The sequence below is a fragment of the Leptidea sinapis genome, chromosome 2 (genome assembly GCF_905404315.1).
Source record: "Leptidea sinapis chromosome 2, ilLepSina1.1, whole genome shotgun sequence".
NCBI lineage: Eukaryota > Metazoa > Arthropoda > Insecta > Lepidoptera > Pieridae > Leptidea > Leptidea sinapis.
This window is the reverse complement of record NC_066266.1, coordinates 2,571,405-2,598,797: the sequence shown is the minus strand read 5'-3', so window position 1 is coordinate 2,598,797 and position 27,393 is coordinate 2,571,405. Positions and strand designations below refer to the sequence as shown.

The following is a 27,393-nucleotide window of genomic DNA, read 5'->3' as shown; positions in this document are numbered from 1 at the left end:
TTTGTTGAATAAAATATTGATTTTATTTACACATCATGTAACATCATCACTTTGTGCATAGGTTTACATTGGCTTCGTTACATGTTCCTTACATTGTAATAATATAATTAATAATACACTACCTATACAACCACTGACCTCTATTATTTACCACTGGACTGGCTTAAGTGCTTTTGTGCCTGTTTGATATTCGCCATTTTGGCGCTGTTGGCCATGTAGCGAGAGTCTGCGGTACTAAAACCTTTGATGATAACCTCAGCTAAACAAACATCGATAGGAAACTTGTTTACAAAAAAAATATACTTTATTACGTTCATTCCTGAAGCATAAATAACACTGAAAACGACCGATAGTAATTCAAAATGAAAAATATTTCAGAGCTTCGCATGCATCCATTTGTATTATACGTCAAAAGTAGTTCTCTGGACGCTCGCGAGTGGCGCTTCAAATAGGCATAAAAATATGCTGTCAAACAAAAGGAACAGCCTGTCCAGTGGTATTTATACAGGTCAGTGCATACAACCCTTCATTATTCCGCTGACGATGTGACGTCACTTTTAGAGGGCGAAACAGCGGTGCGGTATGCTGTTGAGGACCGGAGCATTCCACAGATCGGCAAATTTTGCAGTATCGGGTTCCGACTTCTACCAAACTACCTAATGCATTTAATTAATTTGGTACGAAATAATTTATTGCACTATACATTCAAACACATTTATTTTTATTGCACACCTCCCAATCATAATATTAAAATAGAATATTTTGTACTTTTACGTCCCTCTAGATTTATTTCTGTATCTCGCACTAAACAACACCACTTTAGGTTGAAATATTACCTCATGGTACGAATGAATGAACGAACTAAAACAGTTTGCGATTCAATTTCTCACTTGATTTGACGTCAACCTAAATTGGATAGCTCTAATGACGTCGTGGTATGAAATAGCAAAGCAGTTCATTTTAGGTCGTTAGCTGAATCGCAATAACAGTTCATGGTAGGCCCGCTGGACAGTAACAGAACAATCTTATAACATATAATATAATATAAATATAGAGCCTGCTTGCTGCTAGAGAACCGATGAAAACAGGCCAGGTTTATTACTTTAGTGTGCGTGATAAACTCCGTCTTACTCACTTTGTGTTTGTGTGCACGCATTGCTCAAAATAGAGGTTAAATGTCAAATTTTATTGACGTTTTCAGAACTGTTAATGTCTAGATAGACGTTTACATTATCTAAGAGAATAATAACATAATATTGAACTTTTCAAAAATCCTGCCTAATATTATGAACATATTAAGAAAAGTGTATCAATTAAGAAATCCTGCTCGTTCCAGGTCAAGTTTATTTATTGATAAAATTGTGAATCGCACGTACGCACACAAAAACAACAAGTCATTGAAATTTGTCAATAATTTGCTACTTGGTAGTTAACTGATAAACTGATTTTTTTTGGTTATAAATAACAAGGACACAACCTCTGTATTTGAATATGTCAAAAGTTCTGCTGTCCTCTAGATTCTGTTTCTCATTACGTGATTAACGACCGTTCCCAATATTCAAGTCTATCTCTTACTTGGGATAAAAATCATAACTATCGTTAACTTTTCTGTCCCAAAAAACTTATCGACGGTAGCTCACCTTATCCGTACGCGCTGTCTGTCAATGAGAGGACATAAAGCTTAGCAGCTATAGAAGTTTGTATGGAAGTTGCAATTCACGCGTCCCAATATAAGGCGATAAGAATGACTTATGTATGACTATGACGGGTGTATTGGGACAGCTTCAGATTATTGACAGCTAATTACTGACAGTAGAAGGTAGTAATTTATCTCTATCTGTAGACAGTATATTGGGAACGGCCGTTATTAATCGAAATTTCTAATAAAATTTAAAAAATTAAATTTGGTCTCTATACTAGCTTGCAAAAGAACGCTTTATTTCCTAAGATCATACATCTAGGTAGTTGACTGTGACAGCTGTGAAAATGTCGAAAAAAATTGAGGCTCATAGTTAACTTTGATATCTTTAGCATTATTTTTATATTTAGCTCTATTTTTAGCAATACACGCACACCAACATAAAGTATATAAAATCGCGATGCTTGTCACGCACACTAAAGTAATAAACCTGGCCTGTTTTGATCTGCTGTCTAGCAACAAGCTATCTACACGTATTAATTATCTAAGTTTATTTCTTTATTAAACCTACAATTAATACAATATTCGTTTGACAACTGTAAGAATTTAATTAACTGTAAGAGTTAAATTAAAGGTAAGAATAAAATTTTATAATCTAAGTGACATGTCATTAAAAAGTTTTAAATCTATTTACAAAGAGAATGACAGTTCAAATAACTTTCGCTTGGCGGTTGCCAGTGACGAATCATAAATCACATGTAGGTCATAATGTAAGCAAGTTAAATATATCTTAGGTAACTCTATGTAATAGGAAATACATTGTACGAAAATAATGCACTCGTTTAAACCGCTTTCTAGTTTCACTTTTCTCACCACTACGGCGGGAAATTTAAGTGTATATATTTTGACAACGCGATAACTTGGCGCCATTTGCAACGAGTACTTGGATTTGGAACGAAGCAAAATAAAAGAAGCTAGTCCATAGACATAATATCTAAGAGTGCAAAATTTTTACAAAAGTCCTTGGATTCGACGAAGAAGAATATTATTATTGTTATTTAAAATAATTCTCTTTACGTATTTCTTACGTTAATATAGAATGCATCATTTTCGTCTTTTATTTGTAGTTTAAAAGTGAAACAATTGTATTATTTTAGAATAAATCTATCATTCAACTGACGGTGGACGTTAGGTAGAAGACAGCATAATTAATCACTTTAACTTCGATAGTGTTTACAAGACAGTCACATTACTTCATAGTATATCGGTTGAGATGAAGAAAACTCTTTTTTTGGTAGAATTAATCCAGCAGGTTGACAATCCAACATATTGTTGCGATAATGTATAGTTCCATATTAGAGAATCGATAAATCTCTACTATTTAATGGCAAAATATTTTAACTGTGATTTATTAGGCTTTCTGAATACCTAAGGTTTTCATGTATTGTAGATATATAATTTAATATAAGTAATAACTATAGAATTTAATTTTCGTAACTAATGTCGGCGTGGTATCCGCTAGGTCCCGCTTGGTATACCACTTTCTGGAGTCTGCCATCTGGCAACAGAACATGGTAATTACCATGTGTTCGTTTGTCTCTTTTAGCTTCGGAGTGACCGTAGTAATTACCGCTCTCTGTATCGCGAACTCTGTAGCCGAATTCGTAGTTAGAAGCGTACTGTAACTGAAAAAAGAAATTGAATTTGTTAATATTCAACTCAGTCAACTCACGAAAAGATAGGTTACCATCTCGGATTACATCAAAGAGATATTCTGCGAGATAATATTATTCGTGGCAAATTGTGAATAAGTTTATAAGTAGAAATAGCATACTTTTCACTGTAGTTAAAATCTTATCTTGATAAATAAAATTCATAAATATTTTTACTTTACCTTAGCTAATTTCAATACTATTAATATATAATTAATATATAATATTGTTTTCAACATTGGACACCTGAAAGTATGTATTTTAGACTTATACGGATATTTACTTCAAGCATTGTGTATATGCACATGACTACTGAAGCTGAAATGTGCTATTTGCTTAAAGGTTCTTACCTTAATTAGTGGCAAATTGCCTAATAAATGACACCATTATACTTATATATTCACAAAGGTATTTTAATGTTATTTTTATGTTATAAATTCGATGGAAGAAGCATCGATAGCTAACCAGAGCGACAAATTACAAGTATTTAATAGAAATCGTTCGATTAATTTTATTCTACGTGACGTTTACAAAAATTGTATTGGAAACTTAAATAAAAATACGCTGAAAAGTAATAAAATAATATTATAATCGATACTAATGACAACATTATAAATTATATTACCAACACAATAAAAGTTAATCAATACAAAATCAGTATAAATCAAACAAGTTATTCAATACAAATACAAGTTAAACAATACAAAATACACAGTTAATCAACGTAAATACTGGTTTAAGGTATTTCTTTAACGACGCACAGGAGCGTTACTTCTTACCATCTAGTGTAGTAGTAAAGTGCTATGTATAATAGATAAATTCAGGAATCTTGTTTGTATACTAACACTTATTTACTATGGTGAATACGGGGGTCATGGTGTGCTAGCAAAACAAAATTGGAATTCCGTGAGATGAGCACTTTTATTTACGGATCACCTATGTAATAGTAGTAGTACTTATTTGTTTTTCACTGTAGTATGTATATTTTTGATATATGTATATGTAGAAAATGTACAAAACAAATGTTTTACGAAGTTTAAAAGAATTGTTAGAAAAAAGTTTGTGTAGTAAAGGTTATTATAACATAAATGATTTTCTTAATGATACCACAGACTGGTAATGAAGCGGACACCCTCAGGCTCTTTAATTATAAATGTTTATGGTACGATACGTATTACAATGTAATCCATATTTGAATTTGAATTATTTAAGGCTCCCTTAGGTAGTATTAGCTCGAGTCAATTGAAGGAATTAGACCAAAATTTACCAGTGTGTAATAAACAATATTGTAAATTTTAAACATACTTGGTGAACAAAGATTATAGAACATACAAAATTGCTGTATTTGAAAAATATAAGAAATTAACAATAAAAAAATATGATTATACAGTATAGTCCCAGAAAATGTACAAAATAAATGTGTTACGAAATTCATAAGAATTGTTTAAAAACGTTTTTGTGTAAAGATTACTATAACATTAATGGCTTTCTTAATGATGGTCTGTCTGTCTAATTTGTAGAGATGGGCCGAATATTCGTTTTATATTCGGTATTCGGCATATTCGGCAGCTTTACCGAATATTCATTTTCGGCCGAATATTCGGCTGAATCACCTAATATTCGGCAAAGTGATACTCAAAGTTTTTACTGTTATCGACCCGTGTATTATCATGATTTGAGTGTACAGTGTAATGAGGTAAGTATTTTAGAGTATAGCTTTCTGTTTTTGTCGTCACTAAAGCTTTATTTTCAATTAAAGTAGGTTGGTAAAAAGATAATAACTTAATGCAAAATAATGGTATCTACTATCTAGCTGTTTTGGGATTAGGCTGCTGTGTAAACTCTTTAGAATAATATATTATAATCAGGTCTTAATTGAAGGAAAATAAATGTACCGAATGTTCGTATTCGGTGAAACCCATGTTCGGCCCATCACTACTAATTTTTGGTATTGTAATGAATATGTGGTAGATTGGGAAAGGAGCAACCGCCCTCAGGCTATAAAGACGCAATCATATAAAAACAGAAGTTCAATAAGTGATCTCAAATCCTATTTTGAATAAAAATTGAATATTAACCTCGGCTTAACGAAGATTTCACTCCTATCGTGTGACCAAACACCATTCTTTAATGGCAAGAGGAATATAAAGTTTTTGTATGAAGAAATAAAAACTAAGATTTCTCTTGTATTCGTGAAATAAAAGTTACACTTGTGAGAATTTGATAAATTAACAGTTCTAATTAGAATATTTTTTATCTTAATGGCATCTGCGGCCTTTGTTGCGACCATAAAAAGTTTGTGTGTATTTTAGACATGATTTTAGCCGTGGTATAATCATAAACTTAATATACTAGCGTAATATGTCGAACATTCTTCTCGTTACGGCGCGCCTAAATAAGGCGAGACTAAATTTAAAATGTTCATGTGTGCTAGTTTTACAGATGTGAGTTAGTGAAATATGTATTTAGTATTTTGCTTTTAGTCAATCGCTATGCCAAATATTGATAGACGGCGTCACATTCGCGTATACAATTTTTTTTTTTTAATAAAGAATTTTATAAAATTTAAATTTTTACTAAAAAAAATGAGGTCGCCATATTAGTGTCGCCAGATCCAGGCTGACACTTCAAAAATCACCAATCGAAACTACCGTTTGCATCATAGACTTAAAATATTCTAGCGAATAGACGTGACTTACACAAAACGTGCAAGTTGGGGGCTCCTTTGCACAGGATGCCGTGTACATTATGGGTACCACAACGGCGCCTATTTCTGCCGTGAAGCAGTAATGTGTAAGCATGACTGTGTTTCGGTCTGAAGAGTTTTACAGGTCTAGTAAAATTACTGGGCAAATGAGACTTAACATCTTATGTCTCAAGATGACGAGCGCTTTTGTAGTGCCATTCAGAATTGTTTGGGTTTTTCCAGAATCCTGAGTGGCACTGCATTGTAATGGGCAGGGCGTATCAAATACCATCAGCTGAACGTCCTGCTCGTCTTCTCCCTTATTTCCATAAGAAAAGCTTACACATACAAAACAAAGAGTGACAAATTAAAATAGGTCATGCATTATCGGACTGTTAGGTATTCTACGTCAATGTTTTGCATAATGACTGACTGTCAGCTGACGTCATGTTAAAGTTAGTATGATAGCAAGGTTCTATCCGTTTTAAAACGCGCGGTGGTTATATTATAAAACACTAATTTTCGATTAGGTACCATATAAGGTCAGGCTAAGGGGAAGGTTTAAGAGATGCAGTTAGTTTTTATTGTACTGGAACAATACAGAATTATTGCATGTTTAACTTTTAAAAACACTGACTAAAGTTATGCCACTGATTAATTTTCATATTATTCGTGGAATATTTTTTGACATTTTATCATTATTTCTTTCATGATTTCTTATAAATTATGTTCATTTTTAAATAGCAAGCCTCAATGTGTCTTTTATACGTAGTTTCATTATGGAGTTCCGATGCTTTTCTTGAGGCTATTCATTGATATTTTTTGGAACTGATATTCATTGGAACACCTTAAATTATTTTATTGGTCATTAAGCTATCCTAACGCTACTCATGGCCATCTTGTAATCCTTTGTATGGAGTGTTTGAATCTATCTGTTCAAAGCTGTATCTACGTTATTCCCCTTAATTCTATTATAAGTTCAAAGAGAAATAGTACTTCCTAATAACAAAATTAAACCAGAAATCGAATGGGGTCGAGTGGATTTAGTCATTAAGCAGTGGGTTAACATTATCATTCATTGTAGTCTTCTTGATCGGTTCCCCTTTCACCCAGTGCATACAAATGCTTGTTGAAATAAAACACCAGACACGTCATGGGTACCTATACATTATGAGATTCTTTAATTATAGATTCTGTAATATATTGTCATGAGACTAAACTCTAGCAAAAACGTTGTGTGCTTCAGAACTCACGATAGAAGTAAAAACTTCATCAAGCCGAGGTTTATAATTGTTGTATTCTGTAAAGATCCTCGATAACGCTATTAATTATTAATAAATAAGAAAGATAAAATATTAAAAATGATATTCAAAAAATTATAATTGTGGATAATTGATCTGACAGATCGCGGTGAATGAGTCTACTCGAGCTGACAGCTCAGTACCAGTGGGTACTTGGGTACGTGGGTATTGAAGTGCAATACCCACAAAATAAAATGTTCAACAACTAACGACTTGATTACCTCCTGTTTTCTCTTTGAAGTCAAAATAGATTCGAGTAGTAATTAAAATCAATCAAGGTTGTTTAGATGGTATAGCTTGTACTACTATAAATGAACTGAACTGGAAATGTTAAGCTTTCCAATGGTTAAGCTAATAAGGAAACGCAGGAAAGGAACTGTCTGCATGATTGTTTGTTAGGTTATTGGCTTTGCAAAGTTTACATCAATATGCTCAAAAGCCATAGACTAAAACTTTGAGCATTTAACCTTAGACCATTAATACATCTAGATAGACTATGACAGCTAAGAAAACGTCGAAAAAAAAATAGACTTTCACGCACACTAACACAAATAAAAATCGCTAGTGTACGTCGTAGCTTGTCACGCACACTAAACTAATATTCCTGGCCTGTTTTTATCGATTGTCTAACAGCAAGAGAGTCTATCTAGACGTAGAAATTATCTAAGATTTGAACTTATTTTTTATTATGATAGCACTCTTAAGTAACTAAAAACATATGGGTCTCTCCATCGTTGTCACTGTGGCTTTATAAATTTAAAGAGAGAGCACTATAGTGCTCTCTCTTTAAATTTACGCCGCACTGACGTGGCTGTTACTACAATTATAACTCTTAGTAATTTATTTTGTCAGGATAGCTAATAAGCGTTCAGCAATCCATTGTAATTCTCTTTCTGAATGGATTGCTGAACGGATTGCTCATAATATAACTGACATTTGCGTATTCTTTTTCGCTCTTTTATTTATATTTCTCATTCTACCTTATATGTGTTTTAGATTTATTACTAGAGAAAAACCATATAATTTCTTATAACTAATAAAGATAAATGAACGAAACATTCTTCAGGAAAACACACATTACTTTTATTTTCTAAACTTATAAATAAATACATCTAAATAATACTTTATTTTGCATTTAAAAACATTCAACAAAAATAAATAAATATGAAATCACATTACTTAAGTGCATGACAAAAATAAATAACATGCTTAAGAAAAAATAACTATTTAAGTAATATAACTATTTAATAAATTAACACGTATTTTTATAAAATTAAATAGAGAGCTATTTTTAAACTCGGATGAATTGATCTATACATTGTTAAAAGTTTATCTCAATTCCACATAATACTTTCAAATTGTGACTTAGGCAATAAATAGTATGCAAGAAGTTTTTAAAATCTAAAATATTTAAAAAAAAATAAAAACAAAAAAAAACTCTGAATTAGACAGCGTATTTTGATGTAGCTTACTTATACAATAATCAAAAGCTCGAGATGAGTTTAAGTATGTGTCATTTACGCAAAGAAAGTCTAAAGGCTGATTTATTTAAAGATTTGGAAATTAAAATCAGAAATCCGAAAACCGGTACAGCATAGGTAAATTTTATAAATGTAGCATAAATAACTTTTAAATAGACGACACCTAAATATTAAATTTATGCAACTTGTACAAATTATTCCTAACATTCCTGTAGCTATGCGGATATCTTTTTCTATGTTTTCGTGGATAGTGAGTCTTTCTCTCTTTCTCCTTTGCCACTTGGTACACATCTAAATGTTCTATATTAAGATTATGATGACCAATTAACTCTTTTAACTGGGTTTGTGTCAGCATATATACTGGTTCTATTATATTTGGAATGCTAATGGAATTTACTGATGGTATATTGTATTTTGGTGGATATTGGTTGCCATATATAGGCACGTCGTATGATGTTGGAGACACACCATATACGGAACCAGAAACACTAGGATGACGACTAAATTTTTTGTATTTATTGGAGTAACTTCCTTTTGAATCAAAGTTGTCAAAGTTTGTAGCATATTGCAAGTTAGGGATGTTTTTGTGAAATTCGTATTCATTATCATTTGATGTAAAATCATCGTAAGTGTCGTCGTCTTGATCGTAGTATTCATATTTTTGTGGTCTTTTGATTTTAAGTGGCATATCTTCGTAGTCATCTGTATATTCAGCTTCGCCAACTTGAATTGTTGGTGATACGAAAAGATTATAATTACCGTGAGGTCTTTTGACAAATGGACGTCTGAGAGCTTCCGGCTGAGGCAGACTCTCATTAAAAGAATTACTGGCGTCAAATTTAGTTGTATTAAGTACTAAGAAGGGATCTGTATCTAAATTTGATCTTTTTTGTCGTTTCATACTTACTTTGTCATCACTGTAGGCAGTAACTCCAATGCCGTCTCCGCTCAAATGTTGGACACCTTGTATATTTTCTCGCAGATAGTTTTCTGCCACGCCTGAGTCTTTGACATGTGTTGCTTGGTCATCGTATTGTAAAGCTTTATAAGAAGGATCAATTATTTCTTGTTCTAGTTGTCTCGTTGCTATAACTTCATCTATTTCAGGTTTTAATGTAGTCGTTAAGGGTTGTGGTAAATCAGGAGTAATGTATGTTTCACTAGATTCATAATCATTGGTTGCAATTTTCTCGGACACAGACGTTTCGTCTTTGACTAATGCACTCGGATACGTTGGTATTTGTGCATAATTGGAATTATTGTAATAATCTGTGAGTGTTTTCACTGTAGGGTTTTTCAAATATATGTATAAATCTATAGGTGCGTCCGGCTTTTCTTTATCTTCAAGTGTTTTTTCTGAGTTTAACAATGTTTTAAATTCCGATAATTGTTCAGTGGGGTTCTTACTTAATAAACTTTCTAAAGCATTAATGTCTTGTAAGGTTTTTGAGGTACCTAAATATTGCTTTGGTATATATTTTGTATTGCTGTCAAGTAAGCGCATATTGTTAAAACCTTTTTCATTTTTTTCTTTTATATTTTCAGGTTTGATATAGGGATGTTTTGATTCTATATACTGTTGATATTCACTTGAGCTGTACGATCTGTGATTTCTGTTTCTTTGTCTTGTATCTGTTCTTAGTATCATAGTATCCAAATCAGCATCTCTACTTCTGAAATTCTGTCTTATTTGATCTTGAGGTTGAGAGCTATTATTACTATTCTCTGAATTCCTCGTTTTTTGATTGATCCTTTGTAATATGCGTTTTCTTGTAGGCCTTCTCGGTTTTGGAAGAGGTGTAGTAGATTCTCTGACTAAAGCTTGTTGCTGTTCTAAGGCAAGTTGATGACTTTCTTGAGATTCCTGGTAAGCTTTCATATAACTATCCAATCTAGGGGCTCGGGCTAATCTTTGCAATTGCGCTCTGTGTTGCCTTATTTTTTCAGCGTTGAACATAGCTTGCTGACTACTTGCATGTAGTTTTACGCTTTGGGCTGAGTTACCAGCTAAAGGATTGCCATATGGTAATAAAGTGTTCGTTACTTTAATATCGTCTACTCTTGATTGTTCGTTTACAACTTCATACACTGGCCTAGCGTTATTTTTAGCGCATGTTGTAATTTGCATTGTGAGAAGTATGAAGGCTGCGACTAATTTTATGCGTGAATGCGCCATTGTGTCTGTGAATGAAAAAATAATTGTATCAGTTTTATTGACGTTATGGTTGTTATCAAGTTGTTAAAGTGCTAATGGCGAATAAAGCGATTGCATGTTTTGTTGTAAATTTAGTTAATTGTTCTGTACATTTCAAAAGCGAATTAAAATTAATAAGTTCAATTTATATACACATATACTCAGAAATTATTTTACTTTACAGTTTAATTAAAGTTGGCCACGTAACTTCAAACATAAATTTATAATTTTTAATATCCCCTGCACCATCCAGACAATGTTAATAATATTGCAAATTCTGGATTGGTACGTTAAAATTCGTATGAAAATCGTAGCATGCGGTTTTCGTTAAAGAGATCTTATTTAAAAATCGCACCTTTTATTCACCAAGAGTCGAACATGGAACTGGTCAACATAAGATTTTATTTGTTTCATCATCAATACACAGGACCTTCCATGGACAGGCAAAGGGTTCAAGGCCTTACAGCCAGCACCATAGGACGTCGAACAAAAAAACTCGGTTGTCTTGAATTAATTATTTAGCGCTTTCAAATATTTTCAAGTAATGTTAATGATTTACTCCGGAGTTTATTAATTCAGTAGCTTTAGATAATATCAAAAATCTACTAAAAAAAATATAGTACTAGCTTAAGCTTATGATTATTTTGATCAATGGAGAGTAATGATTGCCTATGACTTAATATATTGCCGTACTCCCGTGCTATACGATGTCGAATTATGTATTCCTTGTTATGTTCTTGTCATGACTCTTCGTATTATAGTTTTAAGAAAAAGATTTGGGAACTTTTCAAAAAGTTATATTATTGTATTAATTATTTAAAAAGTAAACTCATTTAGTATTATTATTATTTCATAGTTATTTGGCGAAGATTATTACGATGTACATCATCGTAATTGTTATACATATTAGACACGATACCCTGTAATATATAAGACTTGTTTGTAAAGATAATAATATGTGTAATGTGATTGTATTTACTAAATAAATAAATGCCCACACACTACCCGACCAGTGTCATTAGCCCAGTAATATCAGCTATGGCGCCCTTAAAACGAAAACACAAAAATCTTTGAACATTATTGCTTCACGGCAGAAAAAGCGCCGCTATAGAACCTACCTGCTAACCGGAGAGGTGTGCAAATAAAGATTCCCAATAGCATTTGGTTCTAAAATAAATATTGAGTGCTAATGCCCTTCCTTCCCGTAATCATAGTTTTAATTGAATGTAATCTTAGTACATACTCGTATTATCAAGTAAAACAGTCTTTGCATAAACTCTTTTAATTGAGCGTTTTGTATAACAAAACAATATTACGTAGTTAGTACACAGAGAAACATAAACCTTGTGATTATTTAGTTAAAATTAACATATTATTACACATAATTACACGTACGCATATTTATATTATATGGTTTACGATCTGCAGTGCGACCTGTTAACATGTGAGTCATTACGTAATTTACTTTCTCTCAATATAAAGGCAGCCGTACACTTATACCATTTTTATCGTTAGTTTTAATGATATAATACTAATTCATGATTATTTTTACGATCTGAAATTGAATAATCTGTTTATAATCATAGTGATTTAAATGTTTTGTAAATTGTATTGTGGGATTTGGAAGTTTGGAAGATGTAGTTAAAATAAGTGTTTATGTAGAAATAAATTGTTTGTAGTGTCTACCATTTGTAGCGATTGTTTTCGGGACGAGCTTTTAGTTATCCATGTAATATATTTATGTGTTTTGCTTTTATAATTCTTCGTGATTCATTATAATTTTCAGTACAATATATAAATCTATAAATAGTATCTGTACTTCTATGCTAATATTAAAAAGTAGAAGAGTTTTTGTTTGTTTCAACGATATATTCTGCGGATCTACCAGTCAGAATTGTATAACTCTTTGTATATATAGTCAAAGTCAAATAAATCACCGCAATTTATTGTGTATAATTAAAAATATGGATAGTGATACGAATATATAAAATTATACAATATACCATTATACAGTCTCAATAGGTACCTGGACATTTTGACATATCACCCTTACAGTCCATTAACTACGTGCGCGCCCGTCGCGCGGCGTGTCAGACGGTGGAGGGGGACGGGGTACTAATGATGTCTGCGGGTACCCCGCTACCCGCGGACGCGCCCGCAGTTGTCGGACTACAGTAATAGCTATTCCGTCGACAGACGTACGCCGTACGCCGCCGACAAAATATGTGTGTAATATTAGAACTGGATTCAAGGTAAGGTAACGTAAGCCTTAAAAACAGTAAAACAAATCGAAGCACAACTAAACTTCCCTATTTGTATTAAGTTTTGTTGCACTAGCGCTTTCCTAGATATAGTAAAAACTAAAATTGACTCAAGGAGTTAAAAAGTTCGGAATTTCTTATTTTCGGTAGAAAATAATAATTTTGTCTCACTCTATTGCAATTTCGAATATTTAGAAAAGACAGTATCGTATACATATTTTTTGGTATTAAGAAGCAATGAAAAGCGCAAATTCAATGAGTTGTGTAGTATTATATTATAATACGTCTCGTTGAATGAATAATGGATTTTTAGATTGTTTGGCAATTGAACCTTACTTTAAGGCGGTAAGATAATATATAATAATAATAAATATATTTGCATTAATAGATATATGTTTATATCATAGAAATACAATATACTAGCGTAAAGACAATCAAGCTTTGCGAGAGAGAATAACATCTCTAATGGAGATACAGCAAGATAGAAAAGATAAATGAATCTATTGGTACTGTAACTGTTGCTTTTGATTGACAAGTCGTAAGAGTCAGCCACGCTTGGCATTAGCTCATTTATACTATATACTATTTATTTTTATTTATATTATATATAATTGGAATTAATAATATTTTTACATTAGAACACCAGTCAAATCAAAATAGGTTTAGCTAGTATATTCAAAGCCTATGGTTTTTACAGTAATTAAAAATACATTTAGATCTATGGTTCTTCGCCGCTATAACAAGCTCAGTAAATAGTACCAATAACTTCCCATAGATGGGTAAACTTGCCCGCTTCATCAAACTGGTACTTCATTATCCGGTCTTAACATTCAAGGATTTCCTCGATGGTCGTATTCGAAATCACTTCCTGACTCAATTGGTACTAAAACTTTCTATTAATGTTTAAAATAGAGTGTGATATAAAGAAAATGTTTGCTTTAAAAAACTTGTGTGTTATATAAAAATATTTGTTTAAAAAAAATTGTGTGATATGAAGAAATTATATTATGTTTTAAAAAACGTGTGTGATATGAAGAAAATATATTTTGTATTTAAAACGAGTGTGATATGAAGAAAATATATTTTGTATTTAAAACGAGTGTGATATGAAGAAAATATATTATGTTTTAAAAAAATTGTGTGATTTGAAGAAATTTTATTATGTATTCAAAAACGAATGTAACATGAAGAAAATATTTTATGTTTTAAAAAACTTGTGTGATGTGAAGAAAATAATGTTTCAATAATCGGGTGTGCTTCAGAGCACACGAATGAAATAAAACATACCTATCTCCAGTTTGTATGTATGTTTATAATATATACTTCAATATATAAATTATATGTTTATGTATCCATTAAAGCTTTGATGCAAATAAGAAATTATATTGTAACAACAAAAAAAGTATGAATCTGTTATCTTTGCTAATGTAACCTTTCATCTTTTGAGCACTTATCACGTTTTTGACAGCTGTCTAAAAAACGGAAAAAACCCGCAATGATTAATTGGTAAAAGAAAGGTAGGCGTCTACAATCAACTCTCGAATTCGATACAAATCACGAAGTTCTGATGGACTAAAAAAACAATAGTGCAACTGCGAAAGTTTTAATTACTTTCATTTTTTATGTCTCAATATTTATTAGCATTATAATTAATACTGTTATTAGAATTGTTTAATTTTACATTCAACTTTAATATTTATATTCAGGATAGATTGGATTGAACTAAAAAACTACCACCCATATTTTTTTGAAGTCATAGGTAGGTACATCTTTAGGCGCGTTATACAAAAATGATGTGAGTGAAATTTAAGAGGCGCGCGCATCACTGTAACTCAAAAGTAACAGGTTGAAGTTGGTTCCCAAATTTTCTGACGTTTTCGTCACTCGTTATTTATTTTTGGTTTCCATTGGCAAAGGGTGAGCCCATACAGCCGGAATTATTATTTTTATTATTAATTGTCAAAGCCATCTTTGCAAGATGTTTACAAAATTTTTCTTTCTTAACACAGAATAGCACGAGGAATAATGTGTCGTTAGGCCTAATAAGTTTAACTTCATGTGTATAAGCACACACACTTTTTTATATAATATCCTTACAATCTTAGAATAATAATGCTTAGAACGTCAGTAGGCCCAAGCGAAATGAAGCAGTTTCAATGTGGTCGTTTATGACCACATACGTTTCCCGCCGCGTCAGTGTCATTCTGTCAACTTCCAGGATAATCAGTGCGCGAAATTAAATTGAAAAACGACGTACTGTGCAGTGAAAGGGTGTCACAAAGCGTCTTATAATCAAAATTATGATAAGAAAATCACATTCCACACCTAAATACTATTTCACAACTTTTTATTTAAGCTAATACATTCATCAAAACAGCAAAATATTTTGTAAACAAAACAGACGCTATTAAAAAAATACGTTGCCAGCTATGAATGTACTTTATACCCCGAGTTCCTAAGCTGGAATCTTTTTTGGGTTTATTGGTAGATAATGATAGAACGCTATAATCTACGACGCCACATTATGTTATAAGTATACAAAGTCAAATAATCTTAATTCAATTAGGCTTAAACTAAGCGCTTTAAATAGTCACTATAAATATTTCTTTTAAATTACTGAATTCACCATATTATGTTCGGAAAAAGTTGAGCTCGTGAGACATTAACGGCCACTCTTTTTAACCGACTTCAAAAAAGGAGAAGGTTCTCAATACGTCGATATGTTTTTAAAGTGAAACTTCTTTATTGACGTATGAGAGAAATTTTATAGCAAATCCTCACGATTTCCGGTTACGCGCCATTTTGTTTTTTTTTTAATCCAAGATGGTCGCGCGCAAAATTATGATTTCAACAATATGGATATCGTATCCGAGGTTCTCGAGGGTGCAGAGAACTAATTTGGGATCATTTATGAAATCCAAGATGGCCGCCGCGCATATTTATGATTTCAACGATTTTAGTTCCATGTGGCACAACAATTTCCGAAAGATAGTTAGTTATCCCATAGTTATTAACTTGTAAGTTGTTTGGCATTAGAGTTATCAGTATAACCACCACGTATACGTATAGCCCCAAAAGAATTTTTCACCGCAGTCAGCTTCGATTTCAAAAATGATCTCAATTTTGCGATTGCGGATTTTTTTTTGCAGAATAAAACTCGCGTAGTAAGTTTCAACTAGCACATTTAAATTGACCTAAGTGCTTAAAATATAGAGTTTATTAATGTTACATCAATTATAATAATAACTAGAATTTTATAATGAAATGAAAAATGAATTAATACTTAATAGTAACTTTGCATGCCGATTACATTGACACCTTAAAATTATTTACACCCATTGTTACATGTTTTCTGGCAAAATTAAGGATTTATGGATTTATGATTTACGCACTGCGGTAAAAATTCCGCGCGATTTGAGTCAGTTTGTACTCAGGTCTCAGCCGAGACGCATGTAAATGAACAACATCACATAAATATTTTGCCTTGTATTAAGTTCCTATTAAGACATGTCATAAGATGTCATCAATACTGGAGTACGAAAAATTGATAAATATTATTGTTTTTACTATAAATAGCGGACGGAAATTAAGCCAGTAAAAGTTAAATATATTTGTTTCAACAACAAAAATAGAAATGAAATAAAACCCCACCGAACCATCACTGAAGTCGGATAGTGCCCACGTTGCACTCTGTCGACTGTCGATTGGGAAGCTTCGTAAGAGGTTTGAACATAAATACGGACATTTTGTTTGTTAAAATGTTGCTCAATTGTAAAAAAAATCTCATCCATAAACAAACGTTTTTTTAAGGGAATCTTTAAGTTTGCCGCAGCTGTCTGTAAGATAACTAAAGTCATCATTTAAAAATAAATGAAAAACTTATCTTTTAAATACACAAAAATAAGTTAAATTAATTATTCCAGCACTTAGACCGTACGTCCTTGCTGCCTACAAGCAGCGGTTGTGTTTTGTAATACTGCTTTTGTTCTATTGTCTTTATTTGCATAGATTGTGTTTTAGTTTGTACTTAAATCGTAGTTGTATAGCACAATTACATTATTAATAACATTCATTACTTTCAATATTAAATGCAACAAAATACTCAAACGACTTGCAAGCTAGCCTCAAAGGAGTGACGAATGTAAGTAAGTAGAGTAATTGTAGTCAACCATCCTTGTCAATTGGCGTAATTTTAAAATCTACATTTAAGTGACCCCCTTGGTCATACTGTATATGAAGGTAAAATGAAATATTATAAATATTGGCTCGTTTTTTTTTTTTTTCAAAAATCAATATGTGCGTTCTGATCATCACGTCATTTACATCATCATTAGTTAGAAGACTGAAGGCGAGGAGCACCACATCATGCTCTCATAAGCGATACTGAGCGGTCACGCCCACGTAAAAAATCCGGATCGCGGATTATTTTGCGGAAAAACAATTTTATGTGTCACAGAATTTTGCGGGAGAAACCGCGCGGTACAAATTCGCAATGCGTGCTAGGCCTTTATGATTATCACAGTTGCTAAAAAATTCGCTAATGTGCCTTTGTAAAAACATAGCATTAAAAGAGTAGATTAAATATTCTTATCTTAGATTTCTTTCCATTAATCTCGTATGTATGTAGGTACTGTAGAAATAATAATCTTTCAATACCTAATCGGCAGACGAAAACCGAAACTGTACATAACAAAAAACGAGAGCACCGGATCGTTTCGGAATAATAAAATAGTTTTGTTAAAAGTACCTAGTTTATACCGCGCTGTTGTTTACTGATTTTATCGTATGTTCTCTCTCTATAGTATAAAGTTGTCCTTATCGGCAGTCGGCACTCGGCACCGGCTAGTGATCCCGTACCGCCAGAGTCATCCAGAGTTCAAACGGGTCGCTCTGTGCAATTCGTAATAGTTATAATATACTAAATAATAAATAGCCATGTTTTCCCAAATTCCTGGATTTTCCCCCCACAAACCTTATGTATTAGTTCTAAGCATAATAAAGTTTTATCCCTCAACACGTAGATAGGGTTGTAGAAAGAAGTTTTCTGAGACCTACATATATAAGGCTTAATTGTAAATTGCTATAGTAAGTAGATTATAAGTAATTTTCTATATATTTTATGAACAAATATAGAAATTTGAAATTTGAAAAATTTGATTTTTTTTACTATGTATGTATATACCGAAATATCAAAATTTGGACCCCATCCGCTTTGTCTTTTAAAGCTTCACTTTCCTCCGATGCACTTTGTTTTATAAAAGGTATGTAGTGTATATCAGAACCTAATATTTTTCAATATTTCGCTGCTCAATATAACAGATGATGAAAGTCATACCTGAACGTATATAAGAACAGCAATTTCATGGTAATAAAGCTAACAATAGACTTAATTATCTATCTATTATAGTTCAAACGAGTTCTCATGGGATCTTGCTTGACTAGTATCTGATGATTGAGATAAGAAATAATATTGCTGCTAACTATAGCTTGAACGAGTACAGAACATGTGTATTCGTTTTTTTTTATTAAAATTGCGAGACGAGACGAGCAGGACGTTCAGCTGATGGTAATTGATTCGCCCTGCCCATTACAATGCAGTGCCGCTCAGGATTCTTGAAAAGCCCAAAAATTCTGAGTGGCTCTGAAATTTCGCTCGTCACCTTGAGACATAAGGTGTTAAGTCTCATTTGCCCAGTAATTTCACTAGCTACGGCGCCCTTCAGACCGAAACACAGTAAAGTTTACAGATTACTGCTTCACGGCAGAAATAGGCGCCGTTGTGGTACCCATAATCTAGCCGGGATTCTGTACAAAGGAGCCTCCCACTGGTAGTTTATATTTGGACTACCGCATGTCAATTAAATACTCCCTATCAGCTTGCGAAGGAATACCCATATTATACTTCTACATCTCTATCGTGTGCTATTTGCGCAAAATTTTCTATATATATATTACTAGCTGACCCAGCAAACGTTGTATTGCCGATATTAAAATCGCGATACAAAGTAACTGTTGATCGTAGATGGGTGGAAATGTGAAGTTGTATGTATTTTTTAATGCTGACTCATAATCAAACAAATTAAACAAAAATGTCAAAAAAATTTAAAAAAAAATTTTCGTGTGGACCCTTTAGGGGGATGAAAAATAGATGTTGTCCGATTCTCAGACCTTCCCAATATGCACTCAAATATTCATGAGAATCGGTCAAGCCGTTTCGGAAGAGTTCAAAGTTTAACACCATGACACGAGAATTTTATATATTAGATTTTTCCGCATTAATCTTCAGTCTGCCCAGAATCTCTTTCATTGTACACCTGTTTACTGTGGAACCTGTGGAATTCTCTTTCCACTAAAATCAAAAAGGCCTCTCCAATCTTTCGAACAATGCTCCTTAATAATTATTTATGACTGTGACAATTTATTTAGTTCTTTTTTTGTTATTATTTAGTGTATGCTTGAGTTTAAACTATATGTATACGATATAGCTACGTATATCGTTAGCACCACCTACTATTATCCTATCAACTTACGGACGTTGTCAATAACCCTTAATTTAACTCACGGATACATCCAATAAACAAACATCCATAGTTATCTTAATATAGTTATAGTCCAATTCTATCTGTCATTAGGTTATTGAAATGTCAGTAAGCGTAAAATGATAGATTTGTCTACGTCTATTAAGTTAAACTAAGGATAGATTAGGTTGAAAACGGCCGTAAAACTTTTCTAGTTTAGCCAGTACAGGTGGCCTGGAAGAAATCGCTTTTAAGCGATAAGGCCGCCTCTTGCTTTTTTATGGAAAAAGGAGGACTAGCGAGCGTACGGGTCACTTGGGGTTAAGTGATCACCGCCGCCCACATTCTCTTGCAACACCAGAGGAATCACAGGAGTGTTTCCGGCCTTTAAGGAAGGTGTACGCGCTTTTTTTGGAGGTACCCATGTCGTATCGTCCCGGAAACACTGCACAAGGAAGCTCATTCCACAGCTTTGTAGTACGTGGAATAAAGATAGCTTGTTATTTTTTATTTATTTATTTATGTTATATTTAATTATTTTGTGGTGTGCAATAAGGATATATTTCATTTGTTATCATCAAAGCTAAATAAGAAGGTAATGGAAGTAAAAAAGTTAAACATGTCACCTCACAGGTCACGCTAGTAAGTAGTGATTCAGTATTAATTGGAAAGGCAGACGTGAAACAACGAGTGACCCTAACTACTGAGCTAGGTGTCGGAGGAAGGTGCTTACGTTTGTATAACGAATATTAACGTTAGTTTACGAGTCAATCGATTTTAAATATGTATATTTTTAACTAAATATAGTGTACTAGCTGATACCTGCGACGTCGTTCGCGTTCGTATTTTTACACCTTGGGTTACATTACTCGACTTTTAGTAGGGATCCCTAATTAATAACTAACCCTAATTAAATAACACTCGGGGATAATGTAGCTTCTCAACAGTAAAATAATTATTCAAATCGGTTCAGTAGTTGCGGAGCCTATTCAATGCAAATAAACAATCAAATGTTTCCTCTTTGTATATTAGTAGGTATGGAGTATGGATATATTGAAGTAGGCGCTACTTTGCGGAAATCCATAATTATCCAAGTGTTTTGAGTTTTCTTTAGTGTCCATTCCTCCAACGAGACTCGACACGAGATTGTCTCGTGCCAGAGTTTGGCAAGTCAACATCTCCTGAGTATGCCTCGTGTAGAGGTGAAACTCGTCGAATTGTTTAAGGACAAATACTGGCGGAATTAACACTAAAGATAACTAAAAACACTTGGATAAATATAGTGTATTAAATATATCGTCGTCTGGCACCCATAGTTCCAGGCAATACGTATTTGGGACCACGGACTTAGAATAAAGTATAGACGATCTGACAGCTCGATAAAGGGTGATACATTTTGAGTTGCCACTGTGTGCGTTAGATAGTTTTTAACTAGTTATTCAAAACACTTGAGAGCTTATTCCAAAATCGGTTACAGAAACAACTGATTCACTTTCCTTTTCTTTCTTGCTATTAGAGATATTGTTCTCTGTTACACGCTATTTGTCTATCCCCCACTAATATTATAAATGTTAATGTAAGTTTGTTTGTTACGCTTTCACGCCGGAGCTACTGAACCGATTTTGATGCAATTTGGTACAGCGATAGACTGGTCATTGGTAAAGGACATAGGCTACATTTTATCCCGAAAAAAATCTATGGTTCCTGCGAGATTTGTGAAAAGCTGAAATTCACCTCGATGAGCTATAACTATACCAATAGTAGGTTTAGTGTGCCATAGCAAACTTCCTCGAAATAACATTCATATAATATGTTGGGAAACGAAAACGGGAACCGGAACTGGAATAGGACATGAGATTATCATCAATTCCAAAGTTGCTCATTATTTAAAAAAAAATTATCTACGCGGACGAAGTCGCGGGCATCAGCTAGTACGCATTTATCTAAGCTCAATAAGAATCGAACTGTCAATATTGACAATCGAACTCTATATTATACGACCTTTCCGAACTTACATAATGACTTACCTAACGCCGGATATAAGCGGAAGTGACTTAAAAGTACGGAACGCGACCGAATTTCACGTACGGAAACAAGATGCTACATCAATATTCTAATAAGTATTGATCTCAATACATATACTTTCCTAAACATTATTTGACAAAATTTCTCATTTGTAAACACGACCCAAATTACTTGTATGGTATTATAATAAATTATCTGTTTATGTAGGTTTATGTCCGATAAATTAATATGACATAATGAACTTAAATCTTAAGGTAACAGACAAACAGCTCTTCGGAGCGCTCCCCGTGATAAAGGGTAGGTACCCATGCAGGTATTTACCAGTTATACCAGTGGGAGGCTCCTTTGCACAGGAAGCCGGCTAGATCATGGGTACCACAACGGCGCCTACTTCTGCCGTGAAGCATTAATGTGTAAACATTACTGTGTTTCGGACTGAAGGGCGCCGTAGCTAGTGAAATTACCGGGCAAATGAGACTTAATATCTTATGTCTCAAGGTGACGAGCGCAATTGTCGTTTTGCGCAGATTTTTTCGGTTTTTCAAGGATCCTGAGCGGCACTGCATTGTAATGGGTAGGGCTTATCAATTATCATCAGCTGAACTCCCTGATCGTCTCGTCCCTAATTTCCCTTATTTCCATAAGGTAAATGTTTGACTGGTCCATCGCATCTTCGACCATCTGCAGGGTCCAGTGCCTTCCACTTTACCCTGGTTGACAAGACGTTCTATGGACTGATGGCTGCCCCAATACGTGTCCAAAGAACAGGACTGCACTATGGCAGATAAACCCGACTTGATAGTTCCTTGAATATCGAGAACTAGTTATTGGAAAACCCAATAACTGGCAGCTATTTCGGCCAACAGACCAGCCTAACTATCCAACGAAATTCTGCCAGTATTCTTGGAACACTTTCTGGTACTAACTTTCTTGTTTTATGAAAAAGGATGTCACCTGATTGTTATAACGGACGTTCATTTCGAATGAACCGATGTCGTATCGACATGGGCAAAACCTCATAATGAAGCTTATTTCACAGATTAGATTTACGAGGAAGGTTTTACATAAAAATAATAAAATTAAGATTTGTGATTGTACTCAATAAATCATGTGCTTTTATTTATTACTAGCTGACCCAGCAAACGTTGTATTGCCGATCTTGAAATCGCGATACAAAAGTAACTGTTGATCGTAGATGGGTGAAAATTTTAAGTCGTATGTATTTTTTAATGCTGAATCATAATCAAATTTAAAAATAAATGTAAAAAAATTAAAAAAAAAATTGGTGTAACATTTAGGGGGATGAAAAATAGATGTTGTCCGATTCTCATACACTCAAAATTTCATGAGAATTGGTCAAGCCGTTTCGGAGGAGTTCAATGTTTAACACCATGACATGATTTAAATTTTTTTTATTTACTCATGTAAGGCATTGAGTAAATGACGTTAGAGTATTTTTGTTGCGTCACTTTACATAAAATAATAATTTGTAAAATGATAAAGCTGTAAATGTTGATTTAAATATGACTTTATTGCCACTTCACGGACAGCAGCTAGTTTTGATATAAATATGTTGCCATAACATTTTTATTTATAACACTTAATAAATTTTAAATTGATTTTTATTTATTATTGAAACGACGTGGTTATGTGCCTTAAATCATAACTAGCTCTATAGAGGATACCTGCATAATATACAGGGTGTCCCGTAAATTATGGAGTATGGTAACAACAGATGTCGGCCGTTAATAGTGCATATAGTATAAAATCCTAAGGGATTATACGTGTCAACTTTATTAAATGCCGTGCTTGGTAACAGTGTTTTATTTTTATAATATATATATAATAGTATATAGTAGTAAAAAAAGTAATAGTAATAAAAATTATATATGAATTGCTGTTCGTTAGTCTCGCTAAAACTCCAGAACGGCTGGACCGATTTGGCTAATTTTGGTCTTGAATTATTTGTGGAAGTCCAGAGAAGGTTTTAAAGGTGAATAAATATGAAAATTCTCGGAATTAAATAAAAATAACAGTTTTGTTTTTCCTTTCATGTGTCCCCCGTAGTTCAGAAAGCAAATTGAAAGACTAGTTTAAATTGAATAATTAATTAGAATCTTTGTATCTTTCTAGTTTTCTCAGGAGGTAAAAAAACAAACTTAATTTTAGCAAACTATACTTGGTAGATTAACTACAGTTGTCAACTATGATGGCAATACGTTTGCTGGGTCAGTTAGTTCTTAATAAAATTTTAACCCCACTTCGGAATAAATAAAAATAGTTTAGAAAACTAAAAATACACGCTTTGGTTGATAAGATAATGGTTGAAATTTAAAATGAACATCAATTCTTGCCTTTTCGACGATATATGAAAAAATTATATAAATAAACAAAAATCTTACTTTGCAAATCGAAAAATGGAATATATTTATCAAATTTATGTATTCTCATCGGTCCTCGATAAATCTACGAAGTTTGTTCAAAATCGCGTCCAAATGAGTCGGTTACAAACAAACATACATACAGGTGAAGCTGATAAAGAGCGTGTAAAATATTATTATACATATCTGTGTTATAAAAAGATTTAGCACATCTGTGTCATAAAAATATCAACTTAATTAATTACCGGTATAAAGTTCACATTGTAAACTTTAACAGAACGAAAGTTGAATTCCTTGATAAGTGACCTGTTAAAGAGGTTATGTTTGTAGGCTTGCAAATAATTATTGCGTTAATCTGTTTGTTACAAAGATATTGTGAAGAACTGGGTGAATCTATACATATAATAAAATCCTGTTAAATACCTGTGTGCTCTATAGACCGTAAACAATAACTGAGCAAAAAAAAAATTGGGGACGAGACGAGCAGGACGTTCAGCTGATGGTAATTGATACGCCCTGCCCATTACAATGCAGTGTCGCTCAGGATTCTTGAAAACCCCATAAATTCTGAGCGGCACTACAACTGCGCTCGTCACCTTGAGCAACTGTACTTTAGTACAGTGCTGTTTACAGCAAGAAACTGTATCTAGACGTATAAATTATCTAAGTTACCATCATTGATTTAAGATCATTATGAATTCAAATTTTATGCAGATATTACGTATTGTCATCCATATTGAATCTACAATTTAGGATTATGTCAGTTTTTATTGCCAAATCCATATAACATAGAAAACGGTTAAAGCTATCACATTAATTTACAAGTACCAAACTATCAATACTAATATATCGTATTTTATTTGATTAACGCGAATGTTACACATTTAAATAAAAAACATGCTATTTAGTCTAAATTTCGAAGAATTAAAATGTCCTCCTAAAACGTGCTTTGAAAAGGTAACGAAACGACGGCTTAAATAAAATATTGATAAAAATGTATTTTATTACGCGAAAACGTAATGTATAAATACAGTTACGTTCTAATCCTTTAAAAAGTATTTTATTTTGATACTAATACGCTGTGCTAATACGTCATTCCATTGATGGATCGAAAAAGAGATCACCAAAATATAACATAGATATTGAAATGCCAAAAGCAGGGAATGCTTATTTCGTAAAATATGCTCCCTGTAGATGTTATGAAATTGTTTCACAGCAGAACTGTCATACAGCAGTGCGTCAATAAATTATTCTCTCATAGAAATTATGTATGGACACATCAAAGGAAAAACAAATTTGTTGTTTTTATTTAATTTAACAGCATTTTCCTATTTATTCACCTATTAAACCTTCTCTGGACTTCCACAAATAATTCAAGACCAAAATTAGCCAAATCGGTCCAGTCGTTCTCAAGTTTTAGCGAGACTTACGAACAGCAATTCGTTTTTATATTTATAGATATGTTTAAATTAAGTGTATTATCTAGCGACTGACATATGTGGAAACATGATGTCATAGAATTTCGTCGATAGAATAAAAGAACAAACTTGACTCTAAATATTTAACCCGTCAGCATTAATAAAATACTTTGAATACGCCTCTGCATAGTAATTAAATTTAATCAAAAGCATTAGCCCTGTAATTTCACTAGCTACCGTACCCTTGGAACCGAAACACAATAATGTTTGCATATTAGTGCTTCAAGGCAAAAAAGCGGTGCCGTGGTAGGTCCGGCATCCTGTGCTAAAAAGCCTCCTACGCGTGTATTAAAATATGTATCAAGTTCAGCTTGCCAATTTAGAATTGCGATCAAATAATATACCAGTTGGCCTTTTATGAGACTCCGGTCTCCGATCCTGTTGAGAAATTCGCAAATCTATTACCAACACACATACTTGAACGATATTATATGACGATAAACAATACATAATTCCTTCATGAATATAATATGTACTAATTCATACACCAGACGTGATTAATGTTGCTAGTGGTGATTCAACCTCCACCCGTTGCTAGATTGGTAGTATTCTATGCTACTAGGTATATAACAGCCGAGTCGATTCAGTAGAACCGTAAGTATCTATTCTAAAAACGTTAACAATTATAGCAAACAATAGGTAGATAGGTAGTCCGTGGCATAGGTATTTTGTCTCTTGTCACAGGAATGCAAACTGTCAAAAAACACACATCATCAGGGAATTTATTATATTGAGACACCTGGCATACAGACCTAAAAGTCTTATTTCATTGAGAAGACAGAAGAAGAAGAGGTATAAAAATGGCATTTTCTACGATGTTTGAAGAGTCATATTTTCTTACGTCTATAGTTGATTGAAAAAAACAAAACGTACAGGTCTATAAGTAGCTTTAGCATATCTAGAATTTTTGACAAAAATTTCCTCTCTAGAAGCATTATCCAGGGAAAAAAAGAAGAATACGTTTGGAATAACGCTGCTAGCGTCCCCTCTTAATGTTAATACAGAAGAATTATTTGTCAGAAATGTTTAGACTTCAAATTCTCAAAATCAAAACCCCCATTAATCAAACCTCTCTATTATCTACGTATAGGTAGATAATTTACTATAATAATATTAGAAAGTTTAGACGCGTACCTAATAGGTACTAACTAGCCTATTAATGTCGTTGAATGATTAATTTGTATGTTATTAAACCTCATTTCGTCATTTAGTAATAATTAAATTAATATAAAACCAATAAGCTCGAACCTGGGCCACGAAATAATTTTCTAGTAAGCTTGGAAATGTTATATAAATAAACTTACGCAAAAATGTATCCAAAGAAACACTAAAATCATAGACACATCACGTATAAAAACTTTTTTGTTAAATTTGATAATGGCGGCAGCCTACGTCAGCTGATGTTTTAATACTGAGTGCCGGCAAAATGGCAATGGTGTATAAGTAAAGAGATTGTGAGGCGAGCTTTCTGGGGAGGGTCAGAGGATCATTTAATTGTGAATCAATATTACACTAATTATTACTGAATTAATAGGTTTTGGTTTTTGTAGTTTCTATAGGTCTTGCAAAGTTGAATATTAGTGCATAATCTGTGTTGCCCTATTTTAAGCTTGCTTGGTACTTGAATTTAGGTTCTTACTTATTTCAGAGGTCACCCAAAGATCATTCGAGCAAGTTCTGGACCTGCTATCGTCTACCTCGACTATGTTTTAGGGAA

At 33.0% G+C, this 27,393-nt stretch overlaps 1 protein-coding gene across 1 annotated transcript; it reads right to left on the bottom strand.

Annotated features, from left to right (window-relative positions):
• Positions 1 to 27,090, bottom strand: LOC126972761 (uncharacterized). Its single transcript, XM_050819792.1, has 3 exons — positions 26,981 to 27,090; positions 9,727 to 11,000; positions 1 to 3,324 (listed from the first exon to the last, which is right to left on the bottom strand). The coding sequence occupies exons 2-3, from the start codon at positions 10,993 to 10,995 to the stop codon at positions 3,124 to 3,126; spliced, it is 1,470 nt and encodes a 489-aa protein (XP_050675749.1). The 5' UTR covers positions 10,996 to 11,000; positions 26,981 to 27,090; the 3' UTR covers positions 1 to 3,123.
• Between the last annotated feature and the right edge of the window lie 303 nt (positions 27,091 to 27,393).